Source organism: Hippopotamus amphibius, chromosome 5, assembly GCF_030028045.1.
Source record: "Hippopotamus amphibius kiboko isolate mHipAmp2 chromosome 5, mHipAmp2.hap2, whole genome shotgun sequence".
Taxonomy (NCBI): Eukaryota; Metazoa; Chordata; class Mammalia; order Artiodactyla; family Hippopotamidae; genus Hippopotamus; species Hippopotamus amphibius.
Window position 1 is genome coordinate 146,464,283 of NC_080190.1, and position 19,364 is coordinate 146,483,646.

Sequence of the window (19,364 nt, forward strand, 5' to 3'; positions counted from 1 at the left end):
ATTCTGAAAGTTAGTGATATGTAAAACATTTAACTTTGTTATATGCATTGCAATATTATTTTACATTTGACAATTCAGACGTGTATATTGGCCTGGTTGTATTGGGTTGCGTTAAACGGATGTTTTTGAGACTCAAATGTGTCAAAACAATGTGCTGTTGTTTTGGGGGATGTGAATTATTCTAGTAAATCAAGCAACGTATGAACCAAAATGAACACAGGTAGCACTCAAAAGAGACTCATCAGCAGTGTACAGACATCCGTATCAAGGCTTTATCAATCAAGTAGGTTTCACACAAGCTTTTGTAAATGAACTGAAAGTGAGTTCAAAACCAGAAATCATCTCCTCCACTGCTCCTAGTACTTGCTCTTTCTCTGCCTTTTAGTCGAAGCATCTCCATGATACTCCGGGCATAGACATCTCTCAGGTTAACACTGATGTATGAGTCCGTGGCTATGTTCTTGGTAAGCTTCTTCAGAGCCTCACGCTGCCTGACAGCTGCTTCCTTGAGCTTTAAGGTGAAGTAGCAAGCAGAGAAGCGGTCGTTGATGATAGCAATGGGCAAGGCCAAGACAAGGATTCCCGATAAGATACACATGAAGGCCACGATTTTGCCCGTGGTGGTGTCTGGTCTGATGTCCCCATAGCCCACGGTAGTCATGGACGTCGTGGCCCACCACCACGCACAAGGGACACTTGTGAAGGTTGTGTCGGGAATGCTCTGCTCAGCAAAATATTCCACAGTTGAAAATATAGAGATCCCCACAGACAGAAATAGGAGCAGCAGGCCAACTTCTTCGTAACACTGCGTGATTGTCATTCCAAGTGAGCGCAAGCCTGTAATAGAACAATTGGTGTCAGTCACGGCCACCCTCCTCCCTTCCTCTGTCCTTCCCTTCCTGTGCCCTCTCCTTCCCTGCTACCCACCCACCCACATGCATTTCACATGTAATATGGCTCCAGCACTGGGCAATGTTCTGTGGATACATAGATGATAAATTATAATCTTCAGGAAGCTCTTAGTCTAATTGATGGGGCCCAACTGAGAAGGATAGAAAGAAACATAATTAGATTCATCCACTTACTTATCTATTTATTAAACACCTACTATTTATACAAAAAAAAGGTGAGGGATGAGATGGAGGGCAGGCAGGGGACGTTTGATAGGAGTTTGTACTTTATACAACGGGAGCCTTTGCAGCATTGCACACGGAGGGCTCTCTTGGTTAGGTCTGCATTTCAGTGCATCACCTTAGCACACTTTTCTAGTGCAGTTTTATGTTGTCTCCTTATATTTTATGTGTCTCTTTTCCTCACCTTCCTGATAAAGTTTAATACAACTAGGGACACCATTATCTGAAAGTCAGAGGAAGTGAAAGACGAGAAGGAAGTGAAGCAGCAGAAGCCAGTTAGGAATCAGTGACAAAACTGATATAAGAACATCAAATGTACATGTGAGGACATTCTTAAAGGTGTAGCAGGAGGGGTTCCTGTACTCCCGTTGGCACCCATTGAAATTTTTGTCCTTAATACCAAAGCTATAGGGAAACATCTCCTTTGAGTACATAGAATTTCTCCTTTCCTGTAGGGAGACAGGCCTGAATACAGTCTATTCCTCCACTGCGAAAAGGTACAGGGGACTGGCGCCACTCAGGGATTCACTCACTATGAGGCATTGGTGAATTTCCCATTGCTAATTCTGAGGATTCTGCCAGTCAGACCCAAGAGAGTCCAGTCCCGTCTCTGAAGAGACTAAGCCCTAAGGAGAGTAAGAGGATTCCATTACAGGATCGTGATTTGAATAAGTATCTTTCCTAACATTAGAGAGATACTGATTAAAGTTCATCCACATTTCGAAGTCATATTAACATGATGTCACAATGATATTGTCTCAGAAGTCCAAAGCAATACCTCTTGGAATCACTTTTGAATTTTTATTCACTTACTGGAGACTATTTTAAATTCATTAAAATGCTATTTGTGCTCTCATTATTTTGAATTCTGTTCTTAAAATTGTGAGATATTCTTGAATTATTAACCAGCTATTTTAAAAGACCAGTGAATATAAATTTGAGGTTTAACTTCAAAAGATATTTTAAAGCATATTTTTAGAATATCTTTTAGGAAACTGGCCTTGATGTGTCTGTATTGAATTGCATTTCTGAAATAAAGTGGCAACTTATGAAGAAATGCATAGTGTTTGGGAGGGTTGTTTTCATTTCAACATTCTCAGCATTTCATTTTGTAAAGAAACAAAGTGGCCTGAGTTTCTGCATGTTACATCAATTAACACAGATAATCCTAAAAAATAATATGAGATAGATATTATACTTACTATGCCATTTCACTGGTGAGCAGACTGAGGCACAGAAAGGTAGCATATCTAATACAAAGTTATACACCAAAGATTTAAAACTAGGCTATCCGGTCCACCATTGTCATCTTAACCATTATTCTCTAATACTTCTCAAAATTTATTTATAGTTAATACATAGGGGAATATGTGATCTATGTCTATATTTTGCTAAATGTAATGCTTAAGATAAAACTGTCAAATATTTATGCAACTGTTCATATCTTTTCAATAAATTAAGGTTTTATTAATGCTTCTACTTGCCTTAGAACTGAGAAAACCTTTGAAGAGGTGACATTGTGGAAATTACTATTATTTTCTTTTTCCTTTCTTTTGGGAAAAAATGTAGTCTTTACTGGGTGTTTTTAAACTGAATCCTGTGAAGAGTTTATAAATACTAGAAGAAAGCATCCTATTATGTGTGTCAGAAAACAAAGAGTGGTACTTCTAAAAGTTGTTGGAAACCCCATGATCAAATCCCTGGTATGTGAGACTAGCTAGGAAAATACACTACTAAAATTATATTAGAAGAAGTGCTAGTTTCCTTAGAGATGTGGGGGAGAAACGTATCTGAGGTTACTTTCTCCCTATATTTATAGGGAGAAACAACTACCATCAACTCCTTTTAGGTGACCAGCCAGGCATATATCTAGGGAAATAGCTGGGAAAGGGACTCTCAAATTATTTGTATTTATATGTATTGTATTAATATGGCATCCTACTCCAGTGTTTCTCAAAGTATGGTTCAAGACCACCTACATCAAAATTAGCTTGTTAAAATGTATGCTTCTGGATCCAACCCCCAAAACTAAAATCTGACTGTCTGGGATTGGGGCTCAGAATTTGCATTTTAACAAGTTTTTCAAGGGATTCTTATTTTCATTAAAGTCTAACATAAGGTAACACATATGTGCTCCAGAACATCTAACAGCTGGCTGGGCCAGCCACTGAGAATCATTGCCCTTGGGGATGCAAGAATCATCGTTAATGGATTTGTGTGATTTCCTGACATTGCCTATAATTTTTCATGTACAATGTGTGTGTGTGTAGTGTAGAGATTTTTTTAGGGAGAGTGTTCTTTAGATTTTCAAGGCTTTATGATACATACAAAAAGCCATGGAATTCCTGTTTCTCCCTTATGCCTTCCCAATTAGGGACAAGAAAATTCTCAGATACTAGACAGAGCATTTAATTAGTGTCTTTTGCTTTCTTCCAAAGCAAATATTTCCATTGTCTCTTCAAAAATCATGGGAAGGCTGCCAGTGCCCAGTTATCTCTCTTTCTGCACAGCCAGAGAAGGCCCTGAAGGACTGACTTGCTCTTCTAAGGAACATGTGTGATAAGCATGTTTCCTTGGACACAAAAAAGGAACCGGCTTATGTTCCTATATATCATATATTATTTTTGCATATCTTTTTATGTGCTGTTTACACATTTTTATGTAGAATCTGCCAGAAGCAGAGTGTCTTTAATTTTTGTACATCTTCTGGGCACCTGGGTTAAAATAAAGTTAACTTACGGTTAAACTGTTTCTCAAGTGTCTTAAGGAGAGAAAATGTATGAGAGGCAGCTTGTCCTCTATGCCTGAGGTGACAGTCTCAAGGTTTTACTTTTCAGTACCTTTCTGGAGATCAAAATTGGGTGACGCATAGGAAAACAAAGGCAAATTAAAAGGCATCAATGAAATCTGAATACCTGTGGAATGCCTGCCAAGTTTGAGCATGCGCAGAGCCCTGAGCAGCCTCAAAACCTGAACGATGCGTCCCACGTTTTCCAGCTCCTGTGTAGTCTGGCTCCCACTCAGGCTCTCTACCAGAAGCGTGATGTAGAAGGGCAAGATGGCAAGGAGGTCTATGATGTTTGGCACCTTTCTCAGGAAGCGACACCTGTCCCGCACGCACAGGAAGCGCAGGACAAACTCCCCGGTGAACCAGCTAATGCACACATACTCCAGGATTTCCAGCAGCTGCAGGTCCAGCCAGCTTAACTCGGCTGACATCAGGGCCATGTTGACGATGGACACCGCCACGAAGATGATGGAGATGACCCCAAAGATGCGTGCAGCTGTGGAAGACCCGGGTTTCTCCAGGATGTTCCAGAGCTTCTGGCGGATGGTGGGGCAAGGTCCTTGCGAGAAGTCCTGTTCGCTCTCATGTTGACTTTCCTGGTCTTCTGTGTCCTTCTTAAAGTCTAAAGTTTCACTTAGCTCCTTTCTTCTGAAGTATCTTTTAGAGAAGACAACTTGGTGATTAGTCTAACTTTTTTTAAAATACAGAAATAAAAAGAGAATTAAATTTGGCAGTGAAGTCATGCTTTTTATTTCAGTAAAATGCAGAAAATGTTCACTCATATTTTACCCAGGCTTTCTTCCCATAGAACTCAAATGTTCTCATTTAGGATTATTGTTTTTAAAATGGAACTTCGTGGTAGAAGTTTAGACAAAAGAAGTTTATACACGGCAAAGTTCCTTTAGATGAAAGCATTTTATGACCTATTTTTTTTCCTGTCACAAGAACGGAAGTTTGCCATAGGTAATTTCTAAATTGTGGTTAATGGAAAGGTATTCATGAAGAGATGGTAGTAATAGCAAATTAATAGCAAAATAGTAGCTCACCAAAATCCCATAATCATTCACAAAGAACCAACTTTCTGTCTTCTGTATTTAAAGCAGTTCTCTATCTGAGTTTTAAAAGTTAGTGTCCTAGGTTTGATAAAGGATAACACTTATACTGAAACCTACATCCCTATACATGCCTCTTTTGGAGCATAACTTTTGTAACTCATTTATTCAATCACCAAATATTTATTGCAGGCCTGACCTTTCTTGATATTATAAATGAATTAGAATACGTTCACTAGAAAAAGAAGGTTCAAAAAGTTCCTGCCTTCTAGCTCCGAAGTGGCCACAGGTATTCTAAGGCCTGGCTTGAGCGAGGCTTGTGTAAAGCCTCAAATCTTTCCCTCTGCCGCCCTTTCTCCACGGCGCCCGCTGCCCCGCCCAGCCACCAAGCGCCTCGCGGGTACCTGTCCCTGCAGCAGGAGTCAATGCTGAGCTCGTCGATGCCCCAGTACTGGATCTCCTGGAGGAAGGAGAGCGCACACAGCTGCTCCATGACGTGCAGACGGCCGGTGCGATAGTAGTGCAGGACGTAGCGGAATGCTTGCGAGCTCCGGTCGAAGAAGTACTCGTTGTCCACGGGGTTGGCGTCGTCACAGAACTCCAAGGGGCTGGGCACGGCGGCCAAGGTCCCGGGGCGCCGGCACGAGGCCACCACCACGGCCAGCTTGCCAAGGCGCGTGTGCGGGAAGCAGGACAGCGCCTGCTGCGAGAGCACAAAGCGGCTGCCGCCCACGTTGACCGTGAAGCTGTCCCCGAGCGCCAGGGGCTCCCCTTCGCCCTCGCTGCAGAAGACGCTGGAGTCCAGCGAGGTCAGGGAGGCGCTGTCCAGCGGCGAGTCCGGCGGCGCCCGGCGGCGGGGAGGCAGCTCCATCCTTGCCGCCGCTGCCGGAGGGCGCCACAAAGTTGGGGGCGGTGGCACGGCCGGGATTTCCCGGGCTCCCGAGGTGGGTTCCTCCCACCCGCGAACCCTTACTCTCTCCACCCCCTCCGCTGGTTCTCCCTCCCGCTAGGGTGCTGCGAGTGCGCGGTAGCAGCTCACACGTGTCTGAGCGCAGAGGCTGGGAGGAGAGGAGGGGTCGCGCCCAGGGAACTGCTCAGGTGTGGACCAAACCCAGGACAGCCACAGGGCACACTGCCGGTCGCCGTGGTCCTTCCCGGACTCAGTACCCCCTCCCCAACTTTGTAATCGAGATCTCCAGCCCTGGAGGTGTACGGGTTGAAGGCCTAGCTGCTTGGGGGGTTGGAGAGGGTGGCGAGGGGAAGGAGGAGGGAGGTCTACAGTGGAGGAGGGCACGACGAATCTTGGAGGTGTGCAAGCAAGGGGGATGGCAAGACTCACTCCCGCCTGCAGGAGACCAAAACGAAAAGTTCAGAAAGCAAAAGAGTGGTAACCGGGTCTGAGTCTTTTCCCACTTCAGGATATATATTCCTGCCTCTTCTTTTGCTGCGCGGCTTCACAGGCCTCCCGGGGAGTGGTCGCTGGGGATGTGTGCACGTGGGGGAGGGTGACCTGGGTGCGGGCGCCGCGTCCTTTGCTCGCATTCACTCTCATTCTAGTCTGTCACTCACGCATCATTTTCTTCTCCCCCCTCCCCTAATTTCTGACCTCCTGGTTGAGAAACGAGGACAATTAATGATGACTTTAAGTTCCAGTGAGTCACTGAGAACTACGGGTCATCATTGCCAGCTCCCGTCACATGTTGAGGCACTTTGCGCCCTTCGGTTTAGCCTTTTCTGTTCCTACAAGTTTCCGGGAGAGCAGGTGTTCCGGGCGCGTTGCTAGGCACAAGAGGAGCTGTCGTTTTGGGAGAAGGGAAGGCAAAAAGACAAGGACTAGAACAGGCGTGGGCTGGGGCAGGAGTTTAAATAGTAAGGACGACTCGGTAAAGGGAGAAGCCGAGCGCCCAGCCCAGGTGAGGCTAGAAGTGCATCCACCGGGCCCCTTGGAGTCGCGCCCCAGCCAACCTGTTGGACAAGGGGGCGGGAGTGGGGAGGAGGGCAGGGTGACTCACCTGCTGCTCCCGGCACATCTGGGCTGCGCTCAGTGGGCGCAGCTGGTTACGTAGCCTAGATATGATGCTCCCGATTTACACGTGAGTCTGACTTGGCAGGTCCGGAAGGAGAGCTGTGCTGGCGGCTGAGCTCTTCGCGGGCGCTGGTGGTCTAGCCTCGCCTCTTTGCCACGCGCCTCGCGGCTCCGGCCCCTCGACTGAGACGGAGGGTGGCCGCCCCCGCCCGCGCTCGCTCCCAGCCCTCGGCGGTTCCCAGCGCCAGCTGCGGGGAGTGCGGGGAGCGGAGGGAGGTGAGACCGGAGGAGGAAGTGAGGCGCTCAGTGACTCTGAATATTGTATTCATCCTGAAGGCGCTTCAAGGATTACTGTATTAGATTCTCGTTTCCCTGAATCTGTGCGCTCACAAATGCTCAAGAACAAAATTTTCCAGTTGTATAAGTCTGCTAAATTCAGGGTTAGGGTAGCTATGTTAACTGCTTTGTGTGGTATGTATGGTTCAAGGTTTTCCTCATTATTTCCAGCAAGCTTCTGGGAATCCTGCATTTCTCAAAAGTCTCTGCAAGAATGAGTGAACCACATTTATCTCCTTTTTTTCCTTGTAAGTAGTTTTAGAAAGTATACATAAAGAGATAAGCAGGCAGCTTGGTACAGTAGGGAGGGCTTTTTCATAGACTGACCTGAAACGTAGCTGTTTAGTTCTGGCTTTGCCACCTGGCTGTGGAACCTCTAGTTAGCATTTACTTCAAGGCCCTCAATGCCTTAGTTAGCAAAATTTCAGGTTCTAAAAAAACAAAACACTTAACATTTACTGGGTGCTCACTTAGTGCCAGGAAATTTTTGTAAGCCCCTTACTCATTCAGTACCTTATCTAATCATAATAACAATACTATGAGGTAGAAGTATACCTGATTTACAGAAGGGAAAACTGAGGCACAGAGAAATTATGTGATTTACTTAGGGTCACACAGTCCAAATTAAAACCCAGGACTAATTGTCAGAGACTGCCCCCATAAACACAATGCTTGGGACATATCATTTTGATGAGATCTTTAAATAAATCAAAGTGTAGTTGTATTTATTTTTGGAGGTTTCTAAAGAAGGACAGGAGTTTAATGATTTATTTTTTCCAAGCTTCCAACAAATGCTTGTTGAGCATCCACTATGTACCTGGCACTATTTTAGGTGCTTCAGATGGATCCATGAAAAAACCAGACAAGATCCTTGTCCTTATGGAACTAACATTTGTCCTGTGAGAATAAAAGAGCAACTTCAGTGAAATTTATAAAACAGCGTAGTATTTATCAGTTATGGTTCTTTAGACGGCTATCTATCTGGTTAACTTTTGCCTCTATAAGGAACTCTTCCACACAGAAGATATAGAGTTAAACATCATCCTGGCAGGGACTTCCCTGGTGGCTCAGTGGTTAAGAATCTGCCTGCCAATGCAGGGGACACGAGTTCAAGCTCTGGTCCGGGAAGACTTGATACACCCTGGAGCAACTAAGCCCATGTGCCACAACTACTGAGCTGTGCTCTAGAGCCTGTGAGCCACAACTACTGAGACCTCATGCTGCAACTACTGAAGCTTGTGCATGCAGAGCTGGAGCTGTTCAACAAGAGAAGCTACCGCAATGAGAAGCCCGTGCACCCCTGCTCTCCGCAACTAGAGAAAGACCATATGCAGCAATGAAGACCCAATGCAACCAATAAATAAATAACATAAATAAATAAATAAATTTAAAAAAATCACCCTGGCAAGTACTTCATCCTTATGTATAGGTACTGTGAAATTAACTTTTTAAAGTAGTGAAGATTTCCCCTTACACAGAGAGAAAAATTTCTCCAATATTTCAATTAAAGACTGGGCGTTGAAAAAAGCCAAAAATTCTGTTAAGCCTTATTCATCCTTTAGTGTGAATAACTTGAATCAAATGATGAGCAGTAAAAGTCTCTCCTAGCTTTATTGATTATTGTGAGGAAGGAGGAAAATTTTCAGAGGAGAATGACTGTTTGGGGTGAGAAGGGAGATTTTGGACAGGTGACCAGAGGTTAGCAAATGGTCACTGAGGCTTGCAGGTCTCCTGCACTGCCAGCAGAACCCTGGACTTCAGTTGTAAGTAGTGGTGTCCTGTAGAAGTAAATATAACAATACCCACTCTTGAAGTGTAAGGCGCCAGCTAAGCACTGAATTCTCACAATGATCCAATGAAGTAAATATTGTTATCTTTAGCCACAAATCTCAACTCAGAGGCTCATAGGCACTAAGAAACTTTTCCAGTTGTACAGTGAATATGTGAAAGAGTGTATGAAGGAACTAAAATGGGGGGCTTTCTGACTCCAGATTTCATCTCAACTGCTAAGAATCTAAAATTTTCAGTTGACCTTCAATTTGATTAAAACAATTTGCACTAATTAAAGTAATTGTAACTAGAGAGATGATTACTAGTTAACTGGGAGTATACAAACACAAATGATCTGTTTTAAAATATGGAGTCTCTTGGGTAGTAAAAATCCCTGCCTTCCTCCCTGTCCTGTTGCCTTTAATCTGTTGTCTCTGTTCCCTCAGTGATTGTCCAGGTTTCAGTCAGAAAGCCCACTGAAAAACATATGACAAATTAGGAGGGGAAATAAATCCATTCAAAGGGTATCCTTCCTGGTCTCTGATCTTGACCTGAGATATACCCTGAAGTATGTCAAGAAGTGAAAGAAGAGTTGCTGATAAGTAGTTGGAGGTGGTGAGGTCTTCTTTTGATTTCATTCCTACTTAGCATGGGAGGAATGTGATTGTCATGTAGGAGGTTGCATAGTTCTGAGAAATGAAAACTCACGATCTAATGGCTTTGAGTGTATTTCCCTAGTCATCAGATGTTATATTCAGGTGATTTTCCATTAATGGTCTTGTGATGATGTGCTCTCCTGGTATTTAGCTTTATCTATCAAGTCTTCAAAATATCGATATGAATATCGAATCTCCAGGTACAATTTGTATTTTTAATTCTTCCAATTTTTATGAATATTTCTAAATTTATTAATGAACAGCATGCATTCTTAACAGTCATGCTTTTAAATTGGATTAAAAGAAAAATCACAAGATACCTTAAATTGACTCTAGCAAAGAAAATTATGAAAGTAAAAGTTAAAAGTCATTTGAAGCACGTTCAAAATTTCTATCATAAAAAGCCTAGAACATTTTACTTAGGTTTTTTTGAAAAAGTAATGAAAATGTATTCATATTACTATTGTATTCAGTTATTCTGTGATTTATTTAAATAATATGATGCTTCTGTAAAATTATTAATTCTCATCTTTTGTATGAATGTTTAAAAATGATTATACATGTATGATCATAAGTCATTGAAATATTTTTAAGGAAAATGTACATTTCTTATTAATTTATATCCCCCAAACTGCAACTTTACATTTATTTATTTATTTATTTATTTTAGCTCTTTATTGAAATATAATTGCTTTACACTGTTGTGCCAGTTTCTGCTGTACAACAAAGTGAATCAGCTGTTTTCATACATATATCCCCACATCCCCTCCCTCCTGTGACTTCCTCCCACCCTCCCTATCCCAGCCCTCTAAGTCATCACCCATCATTGAGCTGATCTCCCTGTGTTGTGCAGCAGCTTTCCACTAGCTATTTTACATTTGGTAGTGTGTATATGTCAGTGCTACTCTCTCACTTCATCCCAGCTTCCCCTTCGCCCCCCACCCCATGTCTTCAAGTCCATTCTCTACATCTGCATCTTTATTCTTGCCCTGTCACTGGGTTCATCAGCACCATTTTTTTAGATTCCATATATATGCGTTAGCATATGGTATTTGTTTTTCTCTTTCTGGATTACTTCACTCTGTATGACAGACTCTAGGTCCATCCACCTCACTACAAATAACTCAGTTTCATTCCTTTTTATGGCTGAGTAATAGTCCATTGTATATACGTGCCACATCTTCATTATCCGTTCATCTGTTGATGGGCATTTAGGTTGCTTCCATGTCCTGGCTATTGTAAATAGTGCTGCAAAGAACATTATGGTACATGTTTCTTTTTGGATGTTGGTTTTCTCCGGGTATATGCCCAGCAGTGGGATTGCTGGGTCATATGGTAGTTCTATTTTTAGTTTTTTTGAGGAACCTCCATACTCTTTTCCATGGTGGCTGTACCAACTTACATTCCCACCAACAGTGCAGGAGGGTTCCCATCTACATTTATTTTTAATAATTAAATAGACAAGGGACATATAATGACTCAATAATTTTGAATAAAGCACTTTATAGATTTCAACTCGAGTAAACTTTACCTTTTCATTTTCAACCACCTCACTGTAGACATACGTTCACACTAAAATCCCTTTATCATTCATTAATAATGCAGACCATATTTCATGTGAGGTGTGCAAGCCTATCTTTGACTCTGTGTTTCATTCCCTAGGGACTGACAACCAGATGAGTTAATTGTCATGATGTTTAAAATGCCTCGTGTAAAGACAAAATGACTTTGTCTTTCCTTTCACTGCATTGGAATACGTTTAAAGGTAAAGGAAAATCTGACAAATTCTATCTATTCATCTTTCATGTGCCTTCTAGGTGCTTGGAATAAATCCTCCCAACTGTATAACAGCCCACTCTAATGCAGAATTTAGCTTAATGTGGGCTTATTCTGGATTCCTTCCAAGGGGAGGCAATTATCTTTGGAAGTACCCAAGAACTCATTTTTATAGCCTAGTCTGCTACAGAGATCATAGGATGGGTTGATGATGATGATGATGAGGATAGTAATATGATAATAATAGCTGCTACCTTTACTTGTTCAACCTCTGCTCTGTCTTTTATTAGCTGTGTGACATTAACACATTTCTTGAAACTTCTGAATCTCATTTTCCTCATCTGTAAAGTAGGAGTGACAATAGTACTTACCTTATGTTGTTGTTTTAAAATTAATTGATATAATCCATGTAAATGTTTAGTGCAGTGTTATTATTCTTGTTGTCACTTTTATTATTATCATAAGTTGCAGGAATATTTTTCTGATTCCCCTTATTGAGCACTTACTTTGTGATAGGTATCATGTTGTGTTTATCTCATTTCATTTACAATTCACAGAACCCTATGAAGAGGATATTATTATCACCCTTAATTTACACTTGAGAAACCAGGATTACAGCGTTTTAATAACCTCTCAAGTGTCATACTGATGGTCAATATAGACTTGAACACATTTGTTTGATTCAAAGCCTTTGAAGGACATTAACATGAAAATAATGTGATGATGAGAAATCACTGTTAGAAATGCTCTTCTCCTCTTTAAAAATAATTTTATAAACAGAAAACTTCTATTCTATGCTTCCAATAATTGAGAGACGATCATACTTTATATAGCATGAGCAACACATTGCCCGTGATTTCACATTTTAATGAATAGGATCTTTATTGTAACCATGATAAAGGAAGTAGTCAATTGGATTGGTCATTTAATGATTCTTACTATGCCCTTATTATATGCAAAAGATATAGTCACATTTTTCCTGAGTTACCAAGAAAATACATAGGACCAGGCACTTATTTTTCACTGGATTAACTCCTATAATTACACTGAAATTAAACTTTTATAAACAAGATTTAAAAGCAGTGGAGCGAAAGCAAGTCAAGTGCTCTGCTTATCATGTTCTGTAAGCTAAGTGAACCTAATATTGAATTTGAAAATTCCAATTAAATCCTTTTTACCCAGCTCTTTTGAATTACCTTATGATGATAGACAGGTTGAGTCATACAGACCATCAAAGACTGTTTCTCATCGAGTATATGCGATTTATTAATATTAGAAGTAACATTCTATTATTCTATTTAGTGCTTTCTTTCATTACTGAGGAACACAGTAAACTTGAATTCTATCCTGTAGTTGGAAGGCAGGTAATCTTTGAAATCCATAGGTGTTATAAACTTTTTTATGTTGCATTTTCTTGGATTTTTCAGGAATCAACTCAAAATTGAAAAGTTTTTCACCCAGTAAATATTTTAGAAATGTAATTTTCTAAGCTTCAGGGGAGATGGTCATGTGTATATACAGGTAGAATATATATATTGTATATCATCTACATCATTTGTATTATGTATGTGAATATACACCTAATACACACATGAAAAACTAACAGTAAGGAAAGTTTACAATGATTTCTGTCAGTGGATCACATTATTATTACTCTTATCAAGAAAAGTAGTGAACAATCAGAAGCAGTATAAGGAAAATAGTAGCGATAAGTAAGGGGAAAGGCCATTTTTCCTTAGAAATGGTTCTTAGTTACATAGTGTAGTTTCTTTAAATAGCATCCTTGTGGCATTTTAAACATGATCTAATTAAAGAAAATATGAAGTAATTTTTTAGGATGCATATGCTGAAATCTGTGCCAAAGTAGTTTTGTTAACTGGGTTGCAACACTGTATGTAATAACTATTATTCTAACCTCAATTTAAGCACATAGAACAACATTAATTATAAATATTTTATATATGGAATCCATTGCACACAAATGGGATAAACCCAATACTGTTTGAGTTAAAAAATCACTGCTTTTTACCCTTAACTGTATGATCTGCTTGTACTTTTTTTACTGGTTCAAAAGAATAGAAAAATGGGTTTTTAGTCAGTATAAATTAATTTGGTTGATTTGAAAAAAGAGCCCTGCATCACTGCATATATTCCAGAGTATATTTTCTCTACACAGTGTAATTATATTGGTGGGACCTGAATATAAAAATTTGTTATTTTTTTCAACATGAAAAATAGCAGTGAGCCATATGGCTTCTTCTTACACCATTGCATCTGATTGACAGCTCAGTTATAGACCTGGCCTCCTAGTTCTCCCACAAACAGCTTTCCGGGAAATCTAAACCAAATGGGAAGTCAAAGCACAGCAAACTTGTCCTGGACCCACTTTTTAAAAAAATTCTGTAAAGTCAAATTTGTTCATTTTAGTAACTAGGACTGTTTTATTTTCATGACAGCAGTGAGAAATATTTGATTCAGTACCACTTATGGTATTTTAAATGAAAATAAGTCGCAATTAAAGAATTTGTAAAAGAAGAAAAATAAAACAAATAAGAATTTTAAAATTAATATTTACAATGACACCAGGCCACATATGTTTTGCTTTTGATAGCAGAAGTTTATCAAAAAAATCAGAATAGATAATTACTGATTATATGGAAGCTAGAGAATACTAAGCAGTTTTACGGATGAATATATGTTTACATGTCTATAGAACAGGTATTTAAATTTGTTTTAAAAAAATAAGCTAAAAATGTACTAGAATTATTTCCTCATTTGATATAGCTCAATAAATAGGAAACTATCACAAATATTTTTCAGCATAAATTAAAAAAGACTTTATGTACAGTTAATTTTTGGCTTGTTTCATTTTTGTTGGGTTAATAGCGTTACCAACTGGCAACAGAGATCTTTGTAAAATATGTATTGAATGACTAAATGTAAAATAGAAAGCAAGTTTTGATGTACTTGCTCAAATAGGTACAGTAGGTGCTTGAATAAGACCCTGATAGACGAGCATGTGGCCTCTTTCAGTGTTGCGAATACAGGCAAGCAAACACCACCTGCAGCTGAAGCCAAGCTCACCGGAGGAATGATGATCTACTTTCATCTCTGTCCCTGGGGCAGTAAGAGTCATAAAGTGAGGGCCTCTCTCCAGTGAATTGGTGGAGATCACTTGTTAGTACTGAATAAGGGATACTATTAAGATATTTGTTTTCAAAATTCCAGGTTTTCAAATATACCTATGATGGAAGGTGGCTGACCCATGCTTCAAAGCAGCAGTTTTGGGACCCCTTTACACTCTTAAAAATTATTGAGGACCCCAAACATCTCTTGGTGATATGGGTTACACCTATTGACATGTATCATATTGAAATTAAAACAGAAAAATTAAAAAATATTTATTAAATCAATAAAAAAAGTCTCAAGCCCAACATATGTTAACAAAAGAATACATTTTTTTGATAATAAAGATATTTTTCAAAACAACATAATTAGTGAGAATAATGACAGTGTTTTACAATTTTTCATATCTGGCTTAATAAAAGACAGCCAGATTTTCGTAACTGCTTCTGCATTCAAACTATTGCAATTTGATATTTTTGTTGAAGTTAATGAAGAAAATCCAGTGTCAGATAGGCAGTTGGAAAAAAGTGGGGCATTTAAAAACTTTTGTGTATAATTTTGTATTGGGTGGGCCAAAAAGTGCCTTCCATTTTTTAAATTAAAAATAAAAGACACATTTTTCATTTTCACCAAGAACTTTATTAAACAGCATATTCACCCTTTTGTTCCACCACATTCTGCCCTTTTTCAAGCAACTTCATAATTCCATCTTCCCCAAACTTTTCATCTTTTTGAGCAAAGAACTGTTTGCGGTGCCTTTTACAGTCTTCCAGGGAATTGAATTTTTTTCCATTAAGAGAATTTTGTAAAGACTGAAATATGTGCTCGCCTTGGCAGCACATATACTAAAATTGGAACGATACAGAGACAATTAGCATGGCCCCTGCACAAGGATGACACACAAGTTTGTGAAGCGTTCCATATTTTTAATGAGAAGCCCACACACTGCAATGAAGAGTAACCCCCAGCTCACCACAACTAGGCAAGGCCCGTGCACAGCAATGAAAATCCAATGTGCCAATAAATAAATAAATATAAATAATGCTCAATTTCACTCATAATAAGAGAAACACAAATTAAAATTATACTGAGATATTATTTCTCAACTATCTGACAAAAAAGTCAAGACTTTGATGATCCACTTTATGGCCAGAACATGGGGGAAAAAAGGACTTTCATATATTGTTGGTGGGAAGGCAAAATGGTACAACTCATATGAAGGGAAATTTGGCATTTTCTAGCAAAATTACATATGCATTATGAGTTATTCATTACATTATTTGTAATAAAGTATTAGGAACAACCCCTATGACCATCTGTAAGGGATTACAAATAAATTATGGTACATCTGTACAACAGAATACTATGCAGCCATCAAAAAGAAAGATGAAGAGCTCTGTGAACTAATATGGAGTAATTTGCAGAATATATTGTCAAGTAATAAAAAACAAAGTGCAAAAAAAAAAAGAAAAAATAAGAAGGCTGAAATAAGTGGAAATCCAAAGGTGCAATGTATCATGAATATAGTGGGTGAATCAGAACTTCCCAGCCAAGATCTAACAGTTTTTGCCTTGTCATCAAAGAAATATGTGGTCTTGCGTTATCCTGATGGAAGATTATGTGTTTTCTGTTGACTAATTCCGGAAGCTTTTTGTCAAGTGCTTTTTTCAGTTAATCTAGTTGGGAACAGTACTTATTGGAATTATCATTTGGTTTTCCAGAAGGAGCTCATAATAGAGGACTCCTTTCTAATCCTATCCTATATACATGTCACCTCCTTTGGATGAAGACTGGCCTTTGGTGTGGTTGGTGGTGGTTCATTTCACTTATCCCACGATCTCTTTCATTCCACATTGTACAGTATCCACTTTTCATTGCTTGTCAAAATATGTTTTAAAAATGGAATGTTTTCATTATGTTTCAGTAGAGAATGGCATGCAGAAATATGGTCAAGAAGGTTTTTTTTCCACTTTACTTATGTGGAACCCAAACATTAAAGTGATTTACATAACCAAGCTGGTGCAAATGATTTTTGATGCTTGATTTGGGTACTTTGAGTGTGTTGGCTATCTCCCATGTGATATAACTTTGATTGTTCTCAATTAATGTCTCAATATGATCGCTATCAACTTCAACTGGTCTACCCAACCAAGAAGCATCATCCAGCTAGAAATCTCCAGCACAAAACTTCACAAACCACTTTTGATACATTTGATCAGTCACAGCACCTTCTCCATACACTGCACAAATCTTTTTTGTGCATTCCAGTTGTGTTTTTACCTTTCTTGAAATAATAAAGCGTAATATGCCAAAAATATTGCTTTTTTTCTATCTTCAATATGAAAATGGCTACACAAAAATTCACCAATTTTAATGTCTTTTTTCAAATGCAGGCTGATATGACAGATGTCACATACAATCTAACAAAATAGTTTCAAATGCAGTTAAAGACAACTAGGTGATACTAGAGCCATCTTATGGAAAAAGTCGAATGAACTTTTTGGACCACTCAATATGTTCTTCTGTGCTACACTAGAACTTAACAGGTTAGTTCCAAAGTGGAATCTGAAACTGTATCGAGGAGCACTTCACATTCAGTTATATTAAAATCCATTGGTCTATCTTGCCCTTGGAATGGATTTTTAAAATCCATGCATGATTTTGTTATGTTATGCATTATTCATTTGGAAAAACGTTGGTTTCTTAGTTATGTATATCTCCCAAAAGTAAAACATTGAGTTAAACAACATAAAAAGTCCTGTTTGTTAGTATCACCACCAATTTCATCAGAATTTCTTTTTAAGTATTGGGAAGGTATCAAACTTATGATGGTAGAAGTAAGCTTTCCAAACTTCTGATTTCTGTTTGGAAGCTTATATTTTATCATCTGCAACAACTATTTTTAGCTTTCTTTGATAGTAGCAGGATCCATTCATTCATTTTTAAGAAATTATTCATAAACATCTGAATAACCAGGTTGTCTATCAGTCAGATTTTCAGGTAACATGGGGATTGATGAGAAAAAAGTTCAGCTTGTAATTCAAAATAAACACTCAAGTACTTGTCCTTGAGACAGCCATGGTACTAGCCGCAAGTAGGCTGCAGAAAGCTTCAGTTCACTTCTCATTCAGTCAAATAAAACATGAAAAAGACATGTACCCAAGTGATGAGATTGAATACAATTAATATTTTAATAAAATTTATGACTTTTATTATTGTTTATCCAAGATATCATTAAGTAAAACTGTCTTCCCCCCCACCCCAGCATTGTGTGAAGAGTGTGATGACAACTACAGTTGGTGCTTTGAGGTGTGCTACAAACAAAAGCACACCTGTTGCTTCTATACCATTAGCGCAAATGTAAATGCAATGGAAAATGCAAATATTGACTTATTATGAAAATAATGTTTTAATTCAAGGGCCCCTAAAAGGGTCCCATAAAATCTTAGGGGTTTTTGACCACATTTTGAAAACTTTTGTTCTAAGGAATACATGTATTTAGACAACTTAAACACAGGATTCATGCTTACATTGTTCAAGAATTAGAGAGGGATGTTCTATACTTCCTATATTCCTGTATCTAATATACACTATACAGAGAGAAGCACACACATATCCCAGACAGATATTACACACACACACACACACACACACACAGACTCACCCGCACAGAAACGTGATCATAGAAATATTTTCAGATATGCAGAGAAAATGTAATTTTGGCTCCGACTGATCAGCCATTTCTTATAAATTCCATCACATTGGATATTAGGTAAACCCTACTTTTTAGTTTAATCAAGTAAATTTAATACAATGCAATAGTTTAATTTTTGAAGATAATGTGTAGTCTTTTGGGATAAAAATGCCCAGTCTCTCACATGTTCAGCATCCTTTATGCCTCACTCCAGATGGGCAAGTTATGGCCCAGGAAGATAAGATGTTCCTTATAGTTTAAATAATACCAGTTGGATCAGCCCTGGCTTGTAGGAGGGCTTCCTGGACTAATGACTTCTGGGGAGTACATAGATGTGAACGGCTAGAAGCTACTGTTGGGCTGTTTGCTTCCAGTCTCTAGTTCCTCCTCATTTTTCTCTTTCTCTTTGCCCGCAGGTCACAAGTGTTTAATCAGCCCTCTCAAGCCTCTCATCTCTGTGTCTCCTCAGCAGTGCCTGGAGCCACTCTGGGTTTATACTTTACTTATTTATAATTTGATATTTCTCTCTCTCTACTCTTCTACTGTTACTTCCACGTAATCACACCTGCCCCAAGTTAGAAGAGGCTGGCTGTGGGGCACCTCCTAGCGCTTGCAGCTTTTCATGAAAAGGAATGGTGAAGTGTTAACACACATTCCTGGGCTTTCCCCTAACTCCTGGAAGTTTCTAGGTGCCCCCCTGGACATGCTGAGGTGTGTCATCAATGTGTGTTGTGTTTAGGGAGGTACAAGAACACTGACGTTGATTCACTGCTGTTTCTATCTCTCCCCTCTCCCATTTTTTCTTTATAATTATTCATATTTTCCCCCTACTTCTAAATCATTGGTTCTCAATCAGCGTTAGTACTTCCTTCTTAAAGAGACATTTGGAAATGTGGTTGTAGGGGTGTAGCAGCTGTTCTTACCTTTCACAGTGATTGGAGAAGATTATTGACAATTACTACCTAGGGGCCAGATACACTAAATGTCTTAACTATAGGCAATAAAGA

At 39.3% G+C, this 19,364-nt stretch overlaps 1 protein-coding gene and 1 non-coding gene across 2 annotated transcripts; one reads left to right on the forward strand and one right to left on the reverse strand.

Moving 5' to 3' along the window:
* Positions 1-250: 250 nt before the first annotated feature.
* KCNV1 (potassium voltage-gated channel modifier subfamily V member 1) lies at positions 251-7,012 on the reverse strand. The gene is made up of 4 exons (XM_057736338.1): positions 6,986-7,012; positions 5,378-5,855; positions 4,049-4,578; positions 251-837 (listed from the first exon to the last, which is right to left on the reverse strand). The coding sequence occupies exons 2-4, from the start codon at positions 5,842-5,844 to the stop codon at positions 326-328; spliced, it is 1,509 nt and encodes a 502-aa protein (XP_057592321.1). The 5' UTR covers positions 5,845-5,855; positions 6,986-7,012; the 3' UTR covers positions 251-325.
* Positions 7,013-15,484: 8,472 nt separating this feature from the next.
* On the forward strand, positions 15,485-15,591 carry LOC130854643 (U6 spliceosomal RNA). Its single transcript, XR_009054092.1, has one exon. It is a non-coding gene; the product is annotated as a U6 spliceosomal RNA (small nuclear RNA).
* Positions 15,592-19,364: the final 3,773 nt, after the last annotated feature.